At 38.5% G+C, this 20,879-nt stretch overlaps 1 protein-coding gene across 2 annotated transcripts in view; it reads right to left on the bottom strand.

Moving 5' to 3' along the window:
- Positions 1-19,399, bottom strand: part of enpp2 (ectonucleotide pyrophosphatase/phosphodiesterase 2) — a 28,391-nt gene extending 8,992 nt beyond the window's left edge. The window contains exons 1-19 of one of the 2 annotated variants that reach the window (XM_065246277.2): positions 19,265-19,399; positions 18,410-18,497; positions 16,705-16,860; positions 16,425-16,550; positions 14,303-14,363; positions 13,840-13,937; positions 13,669-13,748; positions 13,443-13,562; positions 12,642-12,697; positions 8,440-8,505; positions 8,252-8,324; positions 8,022-8,130; positions 7,820-7,945; positions 5,483-5,514; positions 5,200-5,327; positions 3,838-3,922; positions 3,672-3,759; positions 2,961-3,130; positions 947-1,082 (exon numbers count right to left, since the gene is read on the bottom strand). In XM_065246277.2, the coding sequence (XP_065102349.1) occupies positions 947-1,082; positions 2,961-3,130; positions 3,672-3,759; positions 3,838-3,922; positions 5,200-5,327; positions 5,483-5,514; positions 7,820-7,945; positions 8,022-8,130; positions 8,252-8,324; positions 8,440-8,505; positions 12,642-12,697; positions 13,443-13,562; positions 13,669-13,748; positions 13,840-13,937; positions 14,303-14,363; positions 16,425-16,550; positions 16,705-16,860; positions 18,410-18,497; positions 19,265-19,282 (1,816 nt within the window). In that variant the 5' untranslated portion in view covers positions 19,283-19,399. The remainder of the gene's footprint in view (positions 1-946; positions 1,083-2,960; positions 3,131-3,671; positions 3,760-3,837; positions 3,923-5,199; positions 5,328-5,482; positions 5,515-7,819; positions 7,946-8,021; positions 8,131-8,251; positions 8,325-8,439; positions 8,506-12,641; positions 12,698-13,442; positions 13,563-13,668; positions 13,749-13,839; positions 13,938-14,302; positions 14,364-16,424; positions 16,551-16,704; positions 16,861-18,409; positions 18,498-19,264) is intronic. The other variant, XM_065246278.2, reaches the window with a different exon arrangement.
- Positions 19,400-20,879: the final 1,480 nt, after the last annotated feature.

Genomic DNA, 20,879 nt, shown 5'->3' with positions numbered 1-20,879 from the left:
GCATATCAATGAACACCCCTGACCACTCGGTGAATTTCAAGTAAACGAAAGTTTAATGCATTTTAGGAAGGATTGTTCCAGTGCACCTATACACCCATTGTAGAGGTGGGAGGTGAAACAACAAACACCCGAAAATTCTCGGGCCAGCATCAAATGTCCAAATTTCAGTCAAAACCTTTTTCTATTTCATCATAAACAATCTGAAAACTTTAAGTGTAAAATACCGTACTTGTCCTTTAATTCGTATTTATTTGTACACCCACATTCATACATTTTTGTATGATTTGCTTTTGCCCCGTGACGATAAAAAAATAGCCGATAGTCATGGTCGATATATCCTGTCAATCAAAAGAGAACAGGAAAATACAATGAATTTGAGCCAAACTGTCGGTATCAGCAGATATCAGTTTGAATAATCGGCTATGGGTATCGGTGAAAAAATTTAATATCGGTGCATCTCGTATGTTTTTGTACAATTCACTTCATATGAATTCAAACGAACTAGCCAACTCATAAAATACGTAAGAATTTTCGTGAGATCAAGCTGGTTTCTCCCCAAAAACACAAAACATTAGTCTTTATATAGTTTGAGAATCCAGAGGAGTTTATTTGTTGCATATTGTTATATAAAAAATGTTTTATCATAAAATATGGAGATACAAGGTTTCCGTCTGACAGCGATGATAATACAGTTATAGGTAACCTAAACAAATAAAAATTCTTTAATAAAAAAATCATGTCATTATACAACCATATGATTTTCGGGTTTGACAGATTCTTTTATTTTTAGGTGTTCTTTTCACTTAATATAACATTAAGGTTTTTTTTAAGATAACTCTCAACTCAGAAAACTAAACTGGAACAGCTAAATCAACATGCAGGTTAACCGTAGTAATGCTTTTTGGCATCATAAAACCATTTTTCCAAAGAAGTGGAGAGACATTACCATCAATAACTTGTCTCAGTCGCTGATTGAGCTCTTCCACTTTGTTCTGTAACAGACAGAGCCAGAGTGACTCCAGGTTATAGCCTCTTACAAGGGTCACTTTCAATGCCCTCTGCCCCCTACTTTTTGAACGCAACTGCAAAAGATTAAAGGTGAAAACCTCCAGCAAGAGATCTACATCTGAGCAGAAGGCAAAAGCACTTTCAGAGGCAGGGGGGAACACTTTAGTCTTTCAAAGCAATTACTATGATTTAAGAGAGCTAAATTGTCAAAATAATCTAGACAGTTCAAGAGAAAAGCAATGGCAGCCAGCCACAATTTCTGAGCACGGCTGAAGGGAAAATTACAGACATTAAACATGCAACAACAGTTCCTGATAAATGCATGTACATGCACATATGAAGCAAAGAGTTTTTATGATACATAATGTTTTCAGCAAAAATGACTTTAGCCCCTATAACCTTTCAATTTCAATAGTAACTTGATATGTTAAGCAAAACAAAGTACTAGATCTTTACATGTGATTGCTAAATTGTCTGGCTTTCCCACATATATTAAGCAAATAACTATACAGGACATGTCAAAAATGCTGCCTCATTGGTCAGGGCAAAAGTGCCCCATAAACACATAGGGCCCTATCTTGCACCCAGCGCAATTGACTTTGTCAGTGACGCATGTATCATTCGTATTTTGCACCGGCGGCCAACGGATTTTTCCCTCCACCGACGCATGTCGGCAAACTAGGAATGAACTTGCGCTCCCTGGGCGGTTCAGCGCAAAAAAGGAGGCGTGTTGCGGCGCAAACCATCCCTGATGCTATTTTGCAGTTTCAAAAAACAATTGCGCCACTGACCAAAAAAAACTAGTCTAAAGTCAGTGGCACGTTGCGCGTTGTTCATTATGCTATTTTAAGGGCGCATGCTTGACCATAATGTATAGCGTGCACAATGCGCGCACATCTACACAGATGCAACAGTTATTTTTGCAAATCATAAATTGTTACAATAAAAAATATTAACACATGAGATAAGGGAAATCATAGTGGTGAGCATTGTGGTGATAGTTTTTATTTATTTTGTGTGGCTGCTTAAAAAAATTATCATGCAAATAACGATTAAAATATTTTCATAAGTTTGTTGTGTGGCTGTATTACGTTTATTTTATGTAAATAATAATTAAAATGTTTTCATAAGAAACCTTAATGTATGTGAACTTGATTTGTAAGAGTACTTTGGGGTTGGACTGCTTGCGTTTCTTGGCTTTCAGCGGTGAGGGTGGACGCAGCGATGTCCTCTGCTGGCGTCAGGTCATGTGTAGAGGCAGATCCAACTCGTGCCCGATTTATGCTGGCAAGCTTGGGATTCCCCCGTCTCCTGACATCATTGTAGCGCTTGCGGCGCAACGTCCTGGGGATGCCAGCTGATGAGACAATTGTGGCTATTTCCTCCCACTCCTGTTTAACCGACGGTGATTTGGGCGGGTTTCTCCCATGCCCATACAAAACAACTTCTCTGTCTTTGATTGCTCTTACAAGAACGTCGGTCTCCTCGGCTGTGAACCGCTCCTGGCGTGTGCCTGGTAAATCCGTCATAATAATAGCAACCCGCCATGGAACTTGCGCACTTGCGTTTAAAGGGAATGTTGGATGACGTTCTGATTGGTTTATTTGACGTTACGCCCAAATCACACCAATGAATAATGAACCTACTTCAGACCAACCCCTTATTGATTTGCGCCCGGCGCAAGAGTTATTTCTCCCGCCGGGAAAATAGCAACAGCGCCCAAGATCCGCCCACAAAGTCACTTGCACTTTGCGCTTCGCACTTGCGTTTCAGATCGTTAAAATAGGGCCCATACAGTAGAAGTGTATTTTCTAGATGAAAAGCCCAATAATGTTTATATTTCTCAACCGATACAGCCATATAGAGATATGTATAAATCACTTTTACATTGTAAGTCTGTGCGAATTTCGTATTAAGTTTGTTTTAAGATCTGAAAATTCTCTATTGCTAACCTTGTCTTCACAGGTGCAGCCCAGGTCATCTGTAATAGCCGTGTTTGATCCTGCGGGGTTCGGTTTGGATACTTCTTCAGGCATGCTGGGTATGTGTACAGGACTCCTCAAAAGTTGGTTAAGGCTACCGTGGGTACCGTTGTTAGGGACCGGCTTCAAGCCAAGCAGATCTGAAGATGAAGAGGAAAAGATCAGTGTGAAGCAACCATCAAAGACCTGTCCTGCTTCAGTTGATATACATTTACTGTAAGAAATATTACATTATTGATAATGACTACACTCTAAAAAAACAAACGGTGCAATATAGCACCAAAACTGTTGCTTTGGATCGTAACCATAGAAGAACCGTTTTTAGTTCTACACAGGTGCTACACAGGTGCTTCACCGGTGCTATATGGCACTAAAAATGGTTCTTCTATGGTTACGATCCAAAGCAACAGTTTTGGTGCTATATAGCACCGTTTGTTTTTTTAGAGTGTACAGTGGTACTAAAGTTTAAACTTTATTTAGTTTCTGCCTGCAACATCCACAACAGTACTAAAAATTTTTAATATAAAACTGTCACGCCAGTGTTTTTATAATGCAGAACTGGCAACCATAAACATTAACTCTAATGGTTATGAATTAAAATTTCAAATCAAATGTAAGTTTTGTAGTCATTTTGTAGTTAAGATCTTTAGGCTACGGCATGAAGAGTAAAAATTATCTCACCACACATGACGTTGTACAGCTCAATATTTTCAAAGGGTGGAATTTTTGTCTTAAATTTGAAAGCCGGTCCATACCCAAGGAATATGGTCTGAAAAGAAGGCCAAAGTGAGTCAACAAAGCAACATAAAAAATGTATTCAAAAAACAGCAATGTAAGCATAGCAAACCTGCATGCTGTTGATCTTATTATCATATCCGTGATCACCGGCAAACCCACATTTCCCTTGATTCCTCTTTGTTTCATAGGCCTTCCTGTATCAGACAGACATGACCACAGCAAGTCATAACAAATTCTACCTCTTGAGGATGAAAATAATAAGGAAAAAATAATACACTTTTTTCTATGCTATAAATCGTCAAATAATCAATATGTTGTTAAGCATTTTTACATATATGCTGTGGTATTTATATGATACAATTTAAGTCCTATAAAAACGAATAACCATAAGTAAATGACCTGTTAATGTTGTTAATGACAAGTTTATGTTGTTTATAGATTATTCTTACTGGACATAAAGCCCAGTGTTGAGTCCACGGGCATAAACCAGTGCGAGGAAACGTGCTGAGCAAAGTTGTGTAGGAGCCAAACAGACTGTGGGAAACATACTGAAACCTCAGTGATGGGAGAGCTACATACTGTCCAGTGGAAAGCACACACTACAGTAAATCTAGTGATTCCAGTGATAAGTGTCGGTCCTAACAGCAATATATTAGCGGCAGACCTGCTCATAAATTTTCTGTTTCATTTCGTAAAACTCCCAGTAGCTTCACGCAACGGAGCACGTTAAGGTATAGTGAGACTGAAGTATTTCAATTCACGACTCTGGTGCCACCGATTAGACAAGACTGTATCTCCTGAAAGCTTCCTTTCACTAGGGCTTCACTGTCAGCCAAAGCAAACAGAGTAGGGTGTCCTGACTCTGCCGTAAGGACCCGACTGTTTCTGCATCCTCATCCGTGGTGGATGTACTGTTAGCTGTTGGTTAATTTCAATGACCTCATTGGTTTTCTTTAGAGGTCACCGCTCTCCATTTAAAAGTTGGATATGTGTGACTGTGGTATGGTTAGAAGGTGGTTGAAATGGTAAAGATGTACATTTCTGGAGATTTCCATTGAGCGGCATGAGACATAATTTTTCCTATCAGTATTTTTGTCTTGTTTTAAGTAAAAATATCTAAACTTATACAGTAAATATAATTTTAAAATGTCCTACCCTCTGTTTGATTTTTAAAGAACTTAGATACTTTTACTAGAAAACAAGATAATACTGGGCGGGGCTTTATCAGTGTGACATCACAATAACAAGAAAATCAAAACCGAATGTCTAATGAGGCTGCTTTGGTTTAATGGGGATAAAAAAGAAAGAAAAAAGAAAGAGAAGGTTGATTTTTTTCATTGTAGGGTGGTTGTGTTGACAAACTGCCAACACACATTTATGACCAAGCTGAAAAAGTGGATTTGCTTAATATGTGCCCTTTAAGGCATTTTGGACATGTCACCGAGTCAAAATGATGTATAAGAACATTTACCGTGCTATGTGCCATTTCCTCTCAACCATCAAGTGAATCTCCTCGATTCTGCGGTTGTTGGCATAATGCAGTCGTTTGGGAAGGTGCTGCTTCAAGTACGGCTTGAAATGCTGGTCGGACTTTTTACACTGTAAGAGAACAGAAGTATGACATTAAACATTCATCTGAATAATCAATGTAGAGCTTGTTTATACATTGTAATGTTTACTGTAATAAACTACCTTTATGATATAAAGTTCCATTGAGGAACATTATTCAAAAAACATTTTAGAGATTTACTTACAGTAAGGTTTGCTACAACCGCCTTTGCATCATCTAAACAAAGAAAGAGAGAAAAATGACATTACGATGGCTGAGACATTTTCAGAAATACAGAATTGTGTTCTGTTCTACTGTTTTACATAATGAATACATGTGGTCACTCACATCAAAACACATTTTATGGGACATATTCCTGCATAGATTTAGAAAATATTTAGTTATAAACATATAATATATATAATGAAAGAACAGAAGCTCTGAAGATTCAAAATCATGCCGTGTGAAATGTGTTTTGACTGAAAATAACATCAGCGATGCCCTACAGCCAATGAGAGAGCAACATACAGGGCAGCTGGAAGTTCGGCTCCTTCATAATCTTTATTTCTTCTTCTTTCTGCTGCATATGAGCGCACATGCAATTTGAATAGTAAGCTTCTTGCGAGCTACCATTTTTTATAATAATCCAAGTCTCACGTGAGAACTCCGGTCTTGCACGCATCACCTCGCGTTGTTTCCTTGCGTCACTTCTCGCGTGCGTTTGGTTGTGAGACGTAGTTTGCGGACCGGGACAAAGTTGTCGGCGATTCTTCCAACGGTAAAGTCATGAAGTATGAAAACCCCTGTCGCCAATCCATCAAGTAGTCTGAAACAGCAACGACTGAACGCTACCCCAGATAGTCACGCAGTGTGAAAACATCTGTGACCCGACTAGTTTGAAAATCATGCAGCCTGAACTCGGCATTACAGTGAATACATTTTACTGATGTGTGTTTCCTGGGTTTGAACCCATGACCTCTTGCTCTGCTAACGCAATGTTCTACCACTGAGCTATAAAACAGCAACTGTATAAGTCTCAGTGGCGTGCCATGACCTTTCTTCCGAGAAGGCAGGAATTTAAAGGAATAGTCCATTTTCTTAAAAGAAAAATCCAGATAATTTACTCACCACCATGTCATCCAAAATGTTGATGTCTTTCTTTGTTCAGTCGAGAAGAAATTATGTTTTTTGAGGAAAACATTGCAGGATTTTCTCATTTTAATGGACTTTAATAGAGCCCAACATTTAATACTTAACTCAACACTTAAAAGTTTTTTCAACGGAGTTTCAAAAGACTCTAAATGATCCCAAACGAGGCATAAGGGTCTTATCTAGCGAAACGATTGTCGTTTTTGACAAGAAAAATAAAAAATATGCACTTTTAGACCACAACTTTTCGTCTAGATCCGGTCGCGCCAACGTGACCTCACGCAATACGTCATGACGTCAAGTGGTCACAGAGGACGAACGCGAAACTCCACCCCAGTGTTTACAAGTGTGTTAAAAGAGGACCGTTCCTACGTTGTTGTATGTGGAATGATACTAATTAATGTCTTTGTGTCAGTTTATTGTTTAAAATGGTCCGCAAATGTGCGTTTTATATTGGTAACACGTGACCTCTCTACATCACTACGCATTTACGTAAGGTCGCGCTGGACCGGACCTAGACGAAAAGTTGTGGTTTAAAAGTGCATATTTTTTATTTTTCTTGTCAAAAATGACAATCGTATTGCTAGATAAGACCCTTATGCCTCGTTTGGGATCATTTAGAGTCCTTTGAAACTCCGTTGAAAAAACTGTTAAGTGTTGAGTTAAGTATTAAATGTTGGGCTCTATTAAAGTCCATTAAAATGAGAAAAATCCTGCAATGTTTTCCTCAAAAAACATAATTTCTTCTCGACTGAACAAAGAAAGACATCAACATTTTGGATGACGTGGTGGTGAGTAAATTATCTGGATTTTTATTTTAAGAAAATGGACTATTCCTTTAAATATGTGTTCGCCGATCGTTTAGACTCTGATTACACATGAGTTTAAGCGAGTATCTATCAAACGTGAGCGTCTCTTTTATTATAAACCGTTTTGAAGCATCTGCAGCAGGCACTTTTTTTGACATGACGAGCCACGCACATGACGGGCTACATACATGTTTTGACGGGTTTCGCATTCGTGCATTCCTGGAAGAGATCTCACGGCACGCAACTGATGAGTCTGGCTTTGTGAACTGCACTTTATGTTAGCTTATTGACAAAATGTTAAACGCTTTCTTATTTGTAAGTCGCTTTGGATAAGAGCGCATATGCTAAACAAAAATTGAACAAATTTGAGATATATCCACTAAAATGGAACAAATTAGTGTCAAAAGATTTTTTTTAATTCCTAGTTTAGACTACTTTAATCCAGATGCAAGCTGTCTATTGGACACTAATCTAATAAACAAAACACTATTCCAAATGCACAGTACGGTTTTTCCATGGTTTGTCATTTTTGATGCAGCCAGACCACAATTTCTCCATCTGCTCCTGTTCCTTTTATTACTAACATTTAGAGTTGTTTGGATGTCGTGGTCGGATTCTTCCCAGAGAGCCAGGAATCAGGATGAGGTCCTCAGTGTTAGACATGTAGGTGCTCAGGAACTCTGTGTTGTCACAGTGAGCTTCCTCCATACCTGTAGAGGAAGACAAAACTTTAATTTACAAAAAAAATCTATAGGAATGTCTGTCCAGAATTGCCCAATGCAGTACCGTGATCTCCAACCAAGATGATATTGACGCAGCGATGCAGTTTCATCTGTTTCAAGCCCTCCATCAGCTGTCCGATCACCTTGTCAATATCCCTCAGTGCACTATCAAGCTGCAAAACAATCACAGCAACATCCATTACTGGTTTGAATGCAATCAATAACTGGCTCAGCACTGTTGTTATGTAAATGCAAGCAGTCAGTTGGTCTTCTCAGTGTGTAAACTCTGCTCACCTCGGTGTTGTGGGGTCCTAGTTTGTGACCATAGGTATCCAGCGGTTCAGCATGCATTGCATAAACATATGGCCTGCAAACAAACAAACACCTGTTACCTTTTAGCCCCTCCCACATATCTTTAAAGTCAAATGTTTTAGTTCAGTTTTAGTTCACAACAGTATTGTGAGTAAATATATAAAACTGACCTTTCTGCATCAGGAAGGTGAAGCCATTGTAGCATAGTCAGGATTCTCCTTTCCAGTGGTATTGTACTATAATCACAACACACATCAGGAAAAATGCATACAGGCTCTTACGTGTCGACACACAACATGTATTAAAAATGACTCTCTTTGACATTCTTCAGATTGTGTCTCATTTTAAGTGTGCACAGCTGAAAAGTTTCGCAAGCAAACCTTCGAATCTGAGGTCTACAGAAAACACATGTATGTGGTGAGTACAGTTAAAGTGTTTATATAGGGTATCAGGGGACGAGAGACCGGGATAGATTATCTATGTTAATCTCTACAGGAAACCTTTTCCCCACCACTACCTTCTGACTCACTCATATATGCATCAGGCCACATGAACATCTGGGCTTAGATAAGAAAGCCCAACTCAATTTCCTTCAGCACTGAGATGGAAAGTGAGCTCTGACAGGCACTTTGAATTTTAGTCAGCTCAGCTCACAGTGTAGTCTGAGTTGCTTTCTCTAAATAGGGCCTTTCTCACAAATTGCTAGCAAAACAGCAACCCCCCCATGCAGTCTCAGAGCCCTCTACAGATGAGGGGATCTTGTGTTTCAGTCTGGGCAAGCCCAAGACTTGCCTGATATAGCATCAGAACAAGAACATTCATGTGATTACCTCTCGTATAACATTTAACTGAGTGCAATTATTGTGTAATTTTGACCCAAAGTACCTTGTTTCAGTAGTGTACCTTCTAGAGAATATAGAACTCTGTCTGTGCTAAAGTCATTGCATCGATGCTATTATGCTAGTTAGTTGATTGGGTTAGTTAGCATTTGGTTGCCAGGGTGATGTTAGGGCACTGTGGTTGGTTGCCAGGGCGTTAGTGGCTAGTATGATTTTAAGCTTATGCTATGTGGTCGTCAGGGTGCTATCAGAGTGTTATGGGTGGTTGCCAGGGCATTGCTAGTTGCTAGGGAGGTTTTAGCCCACTGCTATTTGGTTGCCAGTATGTTGCTAGAGTGTTGTGGGGTGTTGCTAGTTGTTTTTAGGTGGTAAGCTGAGCTTTAGCTCATGCTATGTGGTTGCAAGGGTGTTGTCAGAGTGTTGTGTGTGGTTGCCAAGGTGTTGTTAGTAGCTAGGGTGTTTTAGCTCATGCTATGTGGTCGCCAGGGTGTTTTCAGAGTGTTGTGGATGGATGCCAACTTGGTGTTGTAAGTTACTAGCGTGGTTTTAAGCTCATGCTATGTTGTTGTCAGGGTGTTGTGGATGGTTATGTCAGTCGCTGGGGTGGTTTTAAGCTCATGCTATGTTGTCGACAAGATGTTGTGGATGGTTGCCGAGGTGTTGTGGATGGTTGTCAAGGTGTTGTAAGTTGCTAGGGTGGTTTTAAGCTCATGCTATGTTGTCGTCAGGGTGTAGTCAGAGTGTTATGGATGGTTGCCAAGGTTTTGTAAGTTGCTAGGGTGGTTTTAAGCTCGTGCTGTTGTCGTTGGGTGTTGTCAGAGTGTTGTGGATGGTTGCCAAGGTTTTGTCAGTTGCTGGGGTGATTTTTAGCTCATGCTATGTGGTAGCCAGGGTGTTGTCAGAGTGTTGTGGATGGTTGCCAAGGTGTTGTAAGTTGCTAGCGTGGTTTTAAGCTCATGCTATGTATTCGTCAGCGTGTTGTGGATGGTTATGTCAGTCGCTGGGGTGGGTTTTAGCTCATGCTATGTTGTCGACAAGATGTTGTGGATGGTTGCCGAGGTGTTGTTAGAGTGTTGTGGATGGTTGTCAAGGTGTTGTAAGTTGCTAGGGTGGTTTTAAGCTCGTGCTGTTGTCGTTGGGTGTTGTCAGAGTGTTGTGGATGGTTGCCAAGGTTTTGTCAGTTGCTGGGGTGATTTTTAGCTCATGCTATGTGGTAGCCAGGGTGTTGTCAGAGTGTTGTGGATGGTTGCCAAGGTGTTGTAAGTTGCTAGCGTGGTTTTAAGCTCATGCTATGTATTCGTCAGCGTGTTATGGATGGTTATGTCAGTCGCTGGGTTGGGTTTTAGCTCATGCTATGTTGTCGACAAGATGTTGTGGATGGTTGCCGAGGTGTTGTTAGAGTGTTGTGGATGGTTGTCAAGGTGTTGTAAGTTGCTAGGGTTGTTTTAAGCTCATGCTATGTTGTCGTCAGGGTATTGTCAGAGTGTTATGGATGGTTGCCAACGTTTTGTCAGTTGCTGGGGTGGTTTTGAGCTCATGCTATGTTGTCGACAAGGTGTTGTGGATGGTTGTCGAGGTGTTGTCAGTTGCAAGGGTGGTTTTTGCTCATACTATGTTGTCACCAGGGGGTTGTGGATGGTGCCCAAAGAGTTGTTAGTTGCTAGGGTGGTTTTTAGCTCATGCTATGTTGTCACCAGGGTGTTGTAGGTGGTTGTCGAGGTGTTGCTAGTTGCAAGGGTGGTTTTTAGCTCATGCTATGTTGTCACCAGGGTGTTATGGATGGTTGCCAGGGAGTTGTTAGTTGGTAGAGTGATTTTAAGCTCATGCAATGTTGTTGCCAGGGTGTTGTGGATGGTTGTCGAGGTGTTTTTAGGTGCTAGGGTGGTTTTAAGCTCATGCTATGTTGACGTCAGGGTGTTGTCAGAGTGTTGTGGATGGTTGCCAAGGTTTTGTCAGTTGCTGGGGTGGTTTTTAGCTTAGCTCATGCTATGTTGTTGACAAGCTGTTGTGGATGGTTGCCGAGGTGTTGTCAGTTGCAAGTGTGGTTTTAACTCATACTATGTTGTCACCAGGGGGTTGTGGGTGGTGCCCAAAGTGTTGTTCGTTGCTAGGGTGGTTTTGAGCTCATGCTATGTTGTCACCAGGGTGTTGTAGGTGGTTGTCGAGGTGTTGCTAGTTGCAAGGGTGGATTTTTGCTCATGCTATGTTGTCACCAGGGTGTTATGGATGGTTGCCAGGGAGTTGTTAGTTGGTAGAGTGATTTTAAGCTCATGCAATGTTGTTGCCAGGGTGTTGTGGATGGTTGTCGAGGTGTTTTTAGGTGCTAGGGTGGTTTTAAGCTCATGCTATGTTGACGTCAGGGTGTTGTCAGAGTGTTGTGGATGGTTGCCAAGGTTTTGTCAGTTGCTGGGGTGGTTTTTAGCTTAGCTCATGCTATGTTGTTGACAAGCTGTTGTGGATGGTTGCCGAGGTGTTGTCAGTTGCAAGTGTGGTTTTAACTCATACTATGTTGTCACCAGGGGGTTGTGGGTGGTGCCCAAAGTGTTGTTCGTTGCTAGGGTGGTTTTGAGCTCATGCTATGTTGTCACCAGGGTGTTGTAGGTGGTTGTCGAGGTGTTGCTAGTTGCAAGGGTGGTTTTTAGCTCATGCTATGTTGTCACCAGGGTGTTATGGATGGTTGCCAGGGAGTTGTTAGTTGGTAGAGTGATTTTAAGCTCATGCAATGTTGTTGCCAGGGTGTTGTGGATGGTTGTCGAGGTGTTTTTAGGTGCTAGGGTGGTTTTAAGCTTATGCTATGTTGACGTCAGGGTGTTGTCAGAGTGTTGTGGATGGTTGCCAAGGTTTTGTCAGTTGCTGGGGTGGTTTTTAGCTTAGCTCATGCTATGTTGTTGACAAGCTGTTGTGGATGGTTGCCGAGGTGTTGTCAGTTGCAAGTGTGGTTTTAACTCATACTATGTTGTCACCAGGGGGTTGTGGGTGGTGCCCAAAGTGTTGTTCGTTGCTAGGGTGGTTTTGAGCTCATGCTATGTTGTCACCAGGGTGTTGTGGATGGTTGCCAAAGTGTTGTTAGTTGCTAGGGTGGTTTTTAGCTCATGCTTTGATGTTGAAAAGGTAATGTGAATGGTTGCCGAGGTGTTGTTAGTTGCAAGGGTGGTTTTAAGTCCATGCTATGTTGTTGCCAGGGTGTTGTGGATAGTTGCCAAGGTGTTGTTAGATGCTAGGGTGGTTCTTAGATTATGCTTTGTTGTCGTCAGGATTTTGTGGATGGTTGTCGAGGTGTTGCTATGTGCTAGGGTGGTTTTTAGCTTATGCTATGTGGTCGCCAGGGTGTTTGTTAGGGTGTAGCTAAACAGTTGCTAAGGTGTTTTTTTATCATACTGCTTTGTGGCTGCAAGGGTACTGTTAGAGCATTGTGAGGGTTTCCAGGTAATCTTTAACAGTTGCTAAGGTGATTTTAGCCCACTGCTATGCAGTTACCAGTTTTTTGCTAGTGTGTTGTAGGTTGTTGCCAGGTTGTATCTCGTGTGACTTACACAGGCCAGAAGAAAGTTCCAGCTTTTACTCCCTGTTTCACTGCAGTGATCCAAATCTAGGTAAAGGAGAAAAAAGGTGTCAGAAAAAAAACGTTTTCTTTCTATGTTGCTAAGAAGAAACTTTTTGCTGTTTCATGCATTACACCCTCGAACAGAAAAAATAAGAAAGACAAGAAAACAGGACTACAATTCACAAATGAGGGACAATCGTTCTCTGTGTTGGATAATTTCGCAAGCGTTTGGCAGAACTTGTCAAACTGCAGTGACAAGACTGGATCAGTTCCATCTGTGATGTCTTTTCTGTCGATTGCCTCATTTACCATCACATCTCAGTCAGTGGTGTCTGGCATCAGCCAGAAGAAATAAAGTTTAGTGAAAACTGAGAATCAAGACCAGCTGCTTGACTAATAGCTGACAGATGTGTTGGAGACGCCCCCCCACTCGACTTTGTGTACCTTAGGATCTAAAAAGCTCAGTGGTGTGATGCACAGAGTTCAAAGTTGTCTCAGTATTCCACTGGCTGCAGTATCAGAAACATGTGTAAGTAAAAAGCCAGATATAACTGTCTCAATGTACTCTTAAATGTCTTTTGTAAGGACTATGGTGTACTGCTTAAAATGGTGACCCCACAAATTACTTCACATATATGTGACCCAGTCTGTGAAAACCCAGTTAAAATCATTTTTGTGATTTACTGTTTTTCTACAAACAATTCTGTGAAAATATCATCTTGATATCTTAAATATTGACTGAGTAAGGTCATTTAAAAAATTTCAGAAAAAAGGAGGTTAAGAGACTTACAGGCTGTCCTCCCCACCATCGATGGTTGAGTTTTTCTTTCCCACGGAAGCTAAAGCTAGCATTAAAGACAGGGTCATACATAGAATTACCCACAATTCCATGCGACTCAGGGTAAAGCCCCTACAGCAAAGCAAAATTAAAAAAATATTATTAAATGTAAACAATATTTAATCCATCAGAAGCTATATTATCACAAAAAAAGATTAAGCTCTTGAATGATGCGTACTGTTGTGATCGAATATAAATTGGGGTAGGTTTTGGAGGGGTACACAGGTCTCATGTATGGTGCATGGGTTCCACATGATCCTATAGGAGACATGACAAGTCATATATATTTATTTATATAGCTAGAAAGCCAAACTGGTCATTTTTATGACATGACATAAGCAGATCTTACGTAGTTTCTCAATGTTGGGGATCACTGTGCTTCCTCTCTTCATGAAGGATGCACGAAAACCATCGACAGACAGCAAGATGACAGGGGGCCGAACAAACCTACACAAACCAAAGCATTGGTAAATTGCTGTCCAACAGAAAGACTTTTGCTGCTAAAATTAAATAGTGGTCAGATCTTATTTTCAAAATGTCCTGCTAAAACTTTCATAGTGGAGTGTTTAATGTGCATGCATTAACACTAATTGTAATGCAAAAACCCTAGCAGTGCTACTTGTTAGATGTTTGGTCAAACCAATGCCCGACATCCATCTCTGAACTCTGTGTTTGCTGTCATTCGTCACTTAAATCAATAAATCTTTCCCTCTTCTCTGGTATGTAAAGGCTGAGATATGAGTGTCGTGGACACAGTGATGAATATGAAAGGTGGTATGGATGGTGTGATGTTTGTCACTGTAATCTCTCACCCGGCAGGACACTCGTGGTTCTTAATCTCCCCACACTCTTCCTGCAACCAAGAAACATCACCTAACACAGAGAGAGGAAGTGCGTCAATAACACCAGGTGATTGATCACACACATGCAAACACACCGGTACGTTTTTACACCCATCCCCACTCATTTAAATATGTTCCAATAACATATTTCACTAACACTTTACAATAAAGTTGGAACATTAGTTAATGTATTAGTTAACATTAATTAACAATACATCAACAGCATTTATTCATCTTAGTTTAAGTTCTTTTTACCATTTATGAATACATTTTTAAAGACAAAAGCTCTGTTAATGCACAATAAAATAACATCAACGATATTGGCATTAACAAACATTGATAAATGCTTAAAACTATATTGCTCATTGTTAGTTTGTGTTAGCTAATGCATTTACTAATGTGAACAAATACAACCTTACTGTAAAGTGCACTGTAAAAAATACTTTGCTGCCTTAAATTTTTTTGTTGAATCAACTCGGATTTACAAGTCATTTCAACTTACTGTTATTTATCTTGACTAGAGATGAGTTGTTATAACTACAGGTGAGTTGTTATAACTTATAAAATTAAGTTGACTTTTCTCAACTATATTTTATAAGTTGTGACAACTCATCTCTGTTGACATGACTTGTAAATCTGAGTTGATTTAACAAAAAAATTTAAGGCAGCAGAGTATTTTTTTACAGTGTGTTGCCCATATTTCGGATCATCAAAAAAATGTCTATTCAAATTAGGGTAAAAAGGGCATTTTTAGGTTGGTTCAGCTAATGTTATTTCATCTCTCAAAAAATGCCTTTCCAATTAAGATAATTGACTTTTTGAATTTAAAAACTTTCAGTATGTGATCCTGGTCATAAGTAGCATGGATATATTTGTAGCAAATCCATAAATCCATTATATGGGTCAAAATTGTCGATTTTCTTTTATGCCAAAAATCATTACGATATTTTGTAAAGATCATGTTCCATGAAGATATTTTGTAAATTTCCTACCATAAATATATCAGATCTTTTCTTTTTGTGACTGAATGCAGTGCTAAAGACTTTATTTGGACAACTTTAAAGGCTATTTTCTCAATATTTCGATTTTTTGCAACCTCAGATTCCAGATTTTCAAATAGTTTTATATCGACTAAATATTGTCCTATCGATGGAATGCTTATTTATTACGTTTTCAAATAAAGTAGGGGGTGGTGATGGCGCAGTGGATAAGACACACGCCTTTGGTGTGAGAGACCCGGGTTCAAATCCACTGTGACACACCATTGTATCCCTGAGCAAGACACTTAACCCCAAGTTGCTCCAGAGGCGTGCGACCTCTGACATATATAGCAATTGTAAGTCGCTTTGGATAAAAGCGTCAGCTAAATGAATAAATAAAGTATAAATCTCAATTTCAAAAAATGTTCTAGTCCAGGGTCACATATACTGATAGAAGTACTTCCTCCAATTATTTTTCTCATTTTTTTTCAATTACCTTAGTGGCCCATTTCATTCTTCTTATATTTTTGTTTGGTTTATTATAGGTAGTGACGGCAGGTGCCTCCTCTTCCGAAGAGGCAAAAAACAAATTATGTGTTCGAGGTGTCGTCATGTCAAAATATGTGTTTGGTGTGTCATGGAAACCTATGTGCATCACTTGTCATGTCAAAATACGTGTCTACTGTATACGCGTTGAAAGGGTTCATAATAAAAGAGATGTTCACGTCTCGCAAGACACTAAACTTTGATTACACTTAAAATTAAGCGAGTATCTAGCAAACGTGAGCGTTTCTTTTATTATAAGCCCTTACGAAGCATCTGTAGCAGGCATGTATTTTGACATGACATGTGACGGGATGCACATAGGTTCCCATGACGCACACAGAAAACATATTTTGACATGCTGAGCCGCACCCATGACAGTGTTTTTCGAGTTTTCCTCTTGTAGTCATGAGCCGCAACTAATTATAGGAGTAATAGGATGTGCTTTTAAATCAACTAGTGGTTAAATCTGTAAGTAACATCAACATCCAACCATATGTCCCAAAACCCTGTTTGCACTAGAGAATTGAAGTTGCTAAAGCTATATTAAAATAAGAATTGCCTCGCACTTTTGCAGAGAGACTTGTAGTTGGTGCAGCAGTCTCCTTTGGCCATGCAGTCCTCTGAGCAGTGACAGGCGTGATGCTCATTACGTGTTTCACCACAGCGGTCTTTACTACATTCGAACCCCCCATCTGAAGATGTGGGTAGAGAAAATGTGGGTTAAACAATGTTATAAAACATCACAGAAAATTAAATGAAGCTGTTGTAGTTACAAATGTGCACATAATTATTGAAAATCTCTTTGGAAAGACACAAAAATCTGTTTTCTGAGCTGATAAGGCTTACCTGTTTTCAAACAGTGTTCATCAAAGTCTGAGCAACACTTGCTGTATGTTTTACACAGGTTGTCGCAGCGGCAGTTTGGAGGTTCAGCCTCCACCAGTTCAAAGCACCTGTTTTTGCAGGAACCCGACAGGCTGTTAAAAGGGAGGTCGCCGTGAACTTTGATAAAAGTAAAGAAAAAAAAATGGAATGAGGGAATACAAAGTGACAGATATGAGCTAAAGTTGTAAAATCACACCAGATTACATATATATAAGCCGATAACACTTTACAATAAAGTTAGTGTAGATTTTAACCTCATAGTTTATTGCTTATTGTTCAAGTTAAGGTTGTGTTATGTATTGTGTCACTGAAACTGATAGATTTGTACTGTACTGTACTGTACATGCGCTAAGCCTATGTTTTGACTCGAGTACCTAGATGCAGTGCAATATACACCTGTAAAATTTCAAATATGGGTTAGTGAGCTGAAATGTTTTAATATTGACTTAGGGTTGAGTAAAGTAAATATCTCCCTCATTTCCATCAGCGTACCAATCACCAGCTGAGAGAGCAACAGACAACTGCTGTTTCATTTAATGTTCCTGGCTCATAAGTATCAAGTATATTAGATTATAAAATGAAACATTTCATGCACATTAAAACTAACATGCACAAAACTTAAGTGTGTTATTACATTTATATTATATGTATTTAATATATTTAAATTAATTCATGACATTGCATGAATAATGAATCAATGAAGGCCGGATCAAACATGGTCAAATAATTTCCTTTCGACTAAATTATAAATATATATAAAATTATATATAACTAGGAGAAACACATTCTTGACATGTTTGAAATGGCATGGATTGAATTGGTCTTGGGTACATAAATGCACTGAAAACACACAGTGCTGCTTTCCAAGACACACTGCAAAACCAACCTACAGTGAAACCTCTATTATCACATTCAAGTATGTATTTTCCCAAGACAAGTTTAACATTGTAAGTCAGTGAAAATGTTTGAATGCAAATGTTGTTTCAGGCAATGGCTGGGTAAAATATGGATAAACCCGATTTTTGGTTTAAATCATCTTAGAAAATGTCCATATTTGACCCAACCATGGGTTGAAAACAACCTAGCAATTTCCAAAGGGTGTGCAAAGGAATACATTAAGCAATGCATTTTCCATCATTTCCAAAGATACCCCAGGGCTTGCCAAACCAAAAAAGAAAAATGTTAAAATGTTACATATGTTTAGGATGTAGGCTACAGGTTCATCATCTTCAGTACTCACAATTTAGTATGCATACAAGCTAATGCCAAAAGACACAAGACACTTTTTCTCCCTACATTTATGTTTGATGTCAATGTTGAAAAATGACTGTAGGGATTTGCTCTCATTCCCAAGAGCATTGGCGAGGTCAAACACAAATGCTGGCGAGAAAATCAGTACAATTTTCAAACATTAAACTTATGTTTCTATAAAAAAGCTGTCAAAAACTGGCCTGAGTGCTTAAGTGCCGACAGTTGTAAATTAATAGGAGGATGCAGTTCTGTTGATATTAATCATTAATAGCCTACTCGAGTATACGCTAGTCATGATTTATCGGGGTTTTATATGCTATTCATCTTTCCCAATTGAATAAATCAACTCTATTATCAAACTTTAATAAAAGTAGTCAAGATTAGTCATTGAAAACAGTGTATGAACTTAACTTACGTCCAGATAGATCAGCTCTGCCTGTGCGTTTGAGCACAAATCCCTCACACACACCACACCGTGACAAAATATATATAACTGAAAAAAACTGTCAACACAACAACATATAAACACACAAACTTCACTTCAAAATATTTGTGAAAATGCTCGTATAACAGTTTAACGTTACGTGTGCGAGCCGTTGCAAAAGTTTAAAGCGCGCGCCGCCAGTTCATTAACCTGACGTAATGACTGCACGAGTCACACTGCACAATATAATAAAACTGTTTTGATATCTATTTAACATAAGACAAGTAGCAAAATTGTATTGTTTTAATTAGATTTCACTCGGCTTCACCTTAGCAGATGAAAACAGTCAAATTTTCCCTTACGAAAATTAACCATGGTTTTATTGTGGTAAAAGTGTAGTAACCATGGTTTTTTGGTGTATTGATTACTATCAGCAAAACCATGGTTTTACTACACTAACTATGGTTTAACTATGGTTTTTGAAAACCATGATTGTCAAAACCATGGTTATTTTGTAGTTACTATGGTTTTACTACAGTAACCATGGTTTTTTGGTTTTAACTGTAGTAAAACCATGGTTAATTTTCGTAAGGGTTGTGCAACACGTGCTTATTAATAGCTGATAATTTGTTTATTTCTGCACTATATGCTAATATAAATAAACACATTAAGGAACGTTATTTATTTCTATGTACAATAAAAGATTGTTAAGATTTTAATGCCAATGTGGATTCAATAAAATTTAAAATAAAAATGCAATGCCCGATATAAAGAATAAGACTCCAATATAAAATCTAAATAAAATGTTAGAGATATTTGTATAATGTAAGAGTCATCTTACCGTACCCATTTTAGTGTGAGCATGGCTGATGTAGTGTGCTGCTGTCTCTGACTCCCTGCGGCACTGAGTGAGCACTCAAACTTCAGCACACTACACACTACACCCACTCAAGTGTGTTTACTTTACCTTCAACCAATACACATCAGCCACCAATTACACACACACACAGAGAGAGAGAGAGAGAGAGAGAGAGAGAGAGAGAGAGAGAGAGAGAGAGAGAGAGAGAGAGAGAGAGAGAGAGAGAGAGAGAGATAGACTTTTATCAGAGCTCAAACTCACATGCTATATTTGATTTTCATAATGAGATCTGGTTATAATTTAAATGTAATAACTTTTCATCAGTTATAGAAGACAAGGATCTCTAGGTCAGTTGTTCTCAAACTAGGGGCCCCATGTTTTATGACATTTTATAAAATACATTAATTTATTATAAATTATTTGTAATCAAACCTCAGAATAATAAGGCTATTAACCAACAGCAATACGTTGAATACGTAAATATTTTTTGTTTAATTAAAAAATAAATTTTAAATGTTTTTTATATCATACATATTCTTGTGGGGCACGTACACATGGGAGGCAGCACACCGAAAAAGTTTGAAAACCACTGCTCTAGGTATTAAACTGTATCCACAATTTAAAAAATAGTGTGCTTTAACGGTTATTCACAGCAATGCCATAGAAGAACCCTTTTTGGTTCCCCAAAGAACCTTTCAGTCAAAGGTTCTGGGAAGAAGCATTTCTTTCTTACCTTTTTATAATATTTTATATACATTTTCTTCACAACAAAGAACCTTTCGTTAGGGGTTCTTTAGATGTTAAAGGTTCTGTATAGAACCATTTAGCCCAAAATGGTTCTTCATTGGCATCATGAAGCCCCTTTATTTGTATACAGTGTATAACTACTGAATACTAAAACTACATTATGCAAACTGAATGTCTTGTCATGTTTTTATTGTTCTCATTGTTACTGTTGTATCCTAAATGTTGTTTGCACACACTTTATGTAGTCCTGTGCACATTTTTAAGTTCTCATTCAACTTTTATATTGTCTATATTTAAGATCATTTATATATACAGTTAAATGTCGGTCTTGTGCTGTCTTACCCATACTGTAAAAAGTTATGTGCCTAGAGTTTACTCATTTTATTTCGCTAAATCTACTATTTACAAAATTGAATTTTAATTTGAGTTAAAAATAACATTAAAATGTGACTAATTCAAGTCATTCTAAATGAACACATTGTTGAGTAAATTTAACTTAATTTTATCATGTTTAATCCACTTAAAGTTGTAAGAAGGAAATTAACTAAATCATTTTATGTTGAAATGAATGATTTTAATAGATATAACTAACTAGGCAGTGGACTTGTAGTTCCCAGCATGCTTAGCATGAGACTGCATTTTTTTATATGCTTCTAACTAAAAATAAAGACTTGTTAGTGTTTAATGTTCATTTCATTTATGTTTTAAATATATAACTGGTAATTTAACATAAATTAGTAAATATCACATATTTTTGTGTAATTTTCTTAACTTAGTTAAGTAGATTTACTTAATTTCCATATGCGTAAAACATGCTAAATAAAAATAAATTATACTTATCGTTTTTTTCCAGTG

This window comes from Paramisgurnus dabryanus, chromosome 13 (genome assembly GCF_030506205.2).
Source record: "Paramisgurnus dabryanus chromosome 13, PD_genome_1.1, whole genome shotgun sequence".
In the NCBI taxonomy this organism is placed as follows: domain Eukaryota; kingdom Metazoa; phylum Chordata; class Actinopteri; order Cypriniformes; family Cobitidae; genus Paramisgurnus; species Paramisgurnus dabryanus.
The sequence above is the reverse complement of the archived record's forward strand: the minus strand, read 5'-3'. Positions and strand labels throughout refer to the sequence as shown.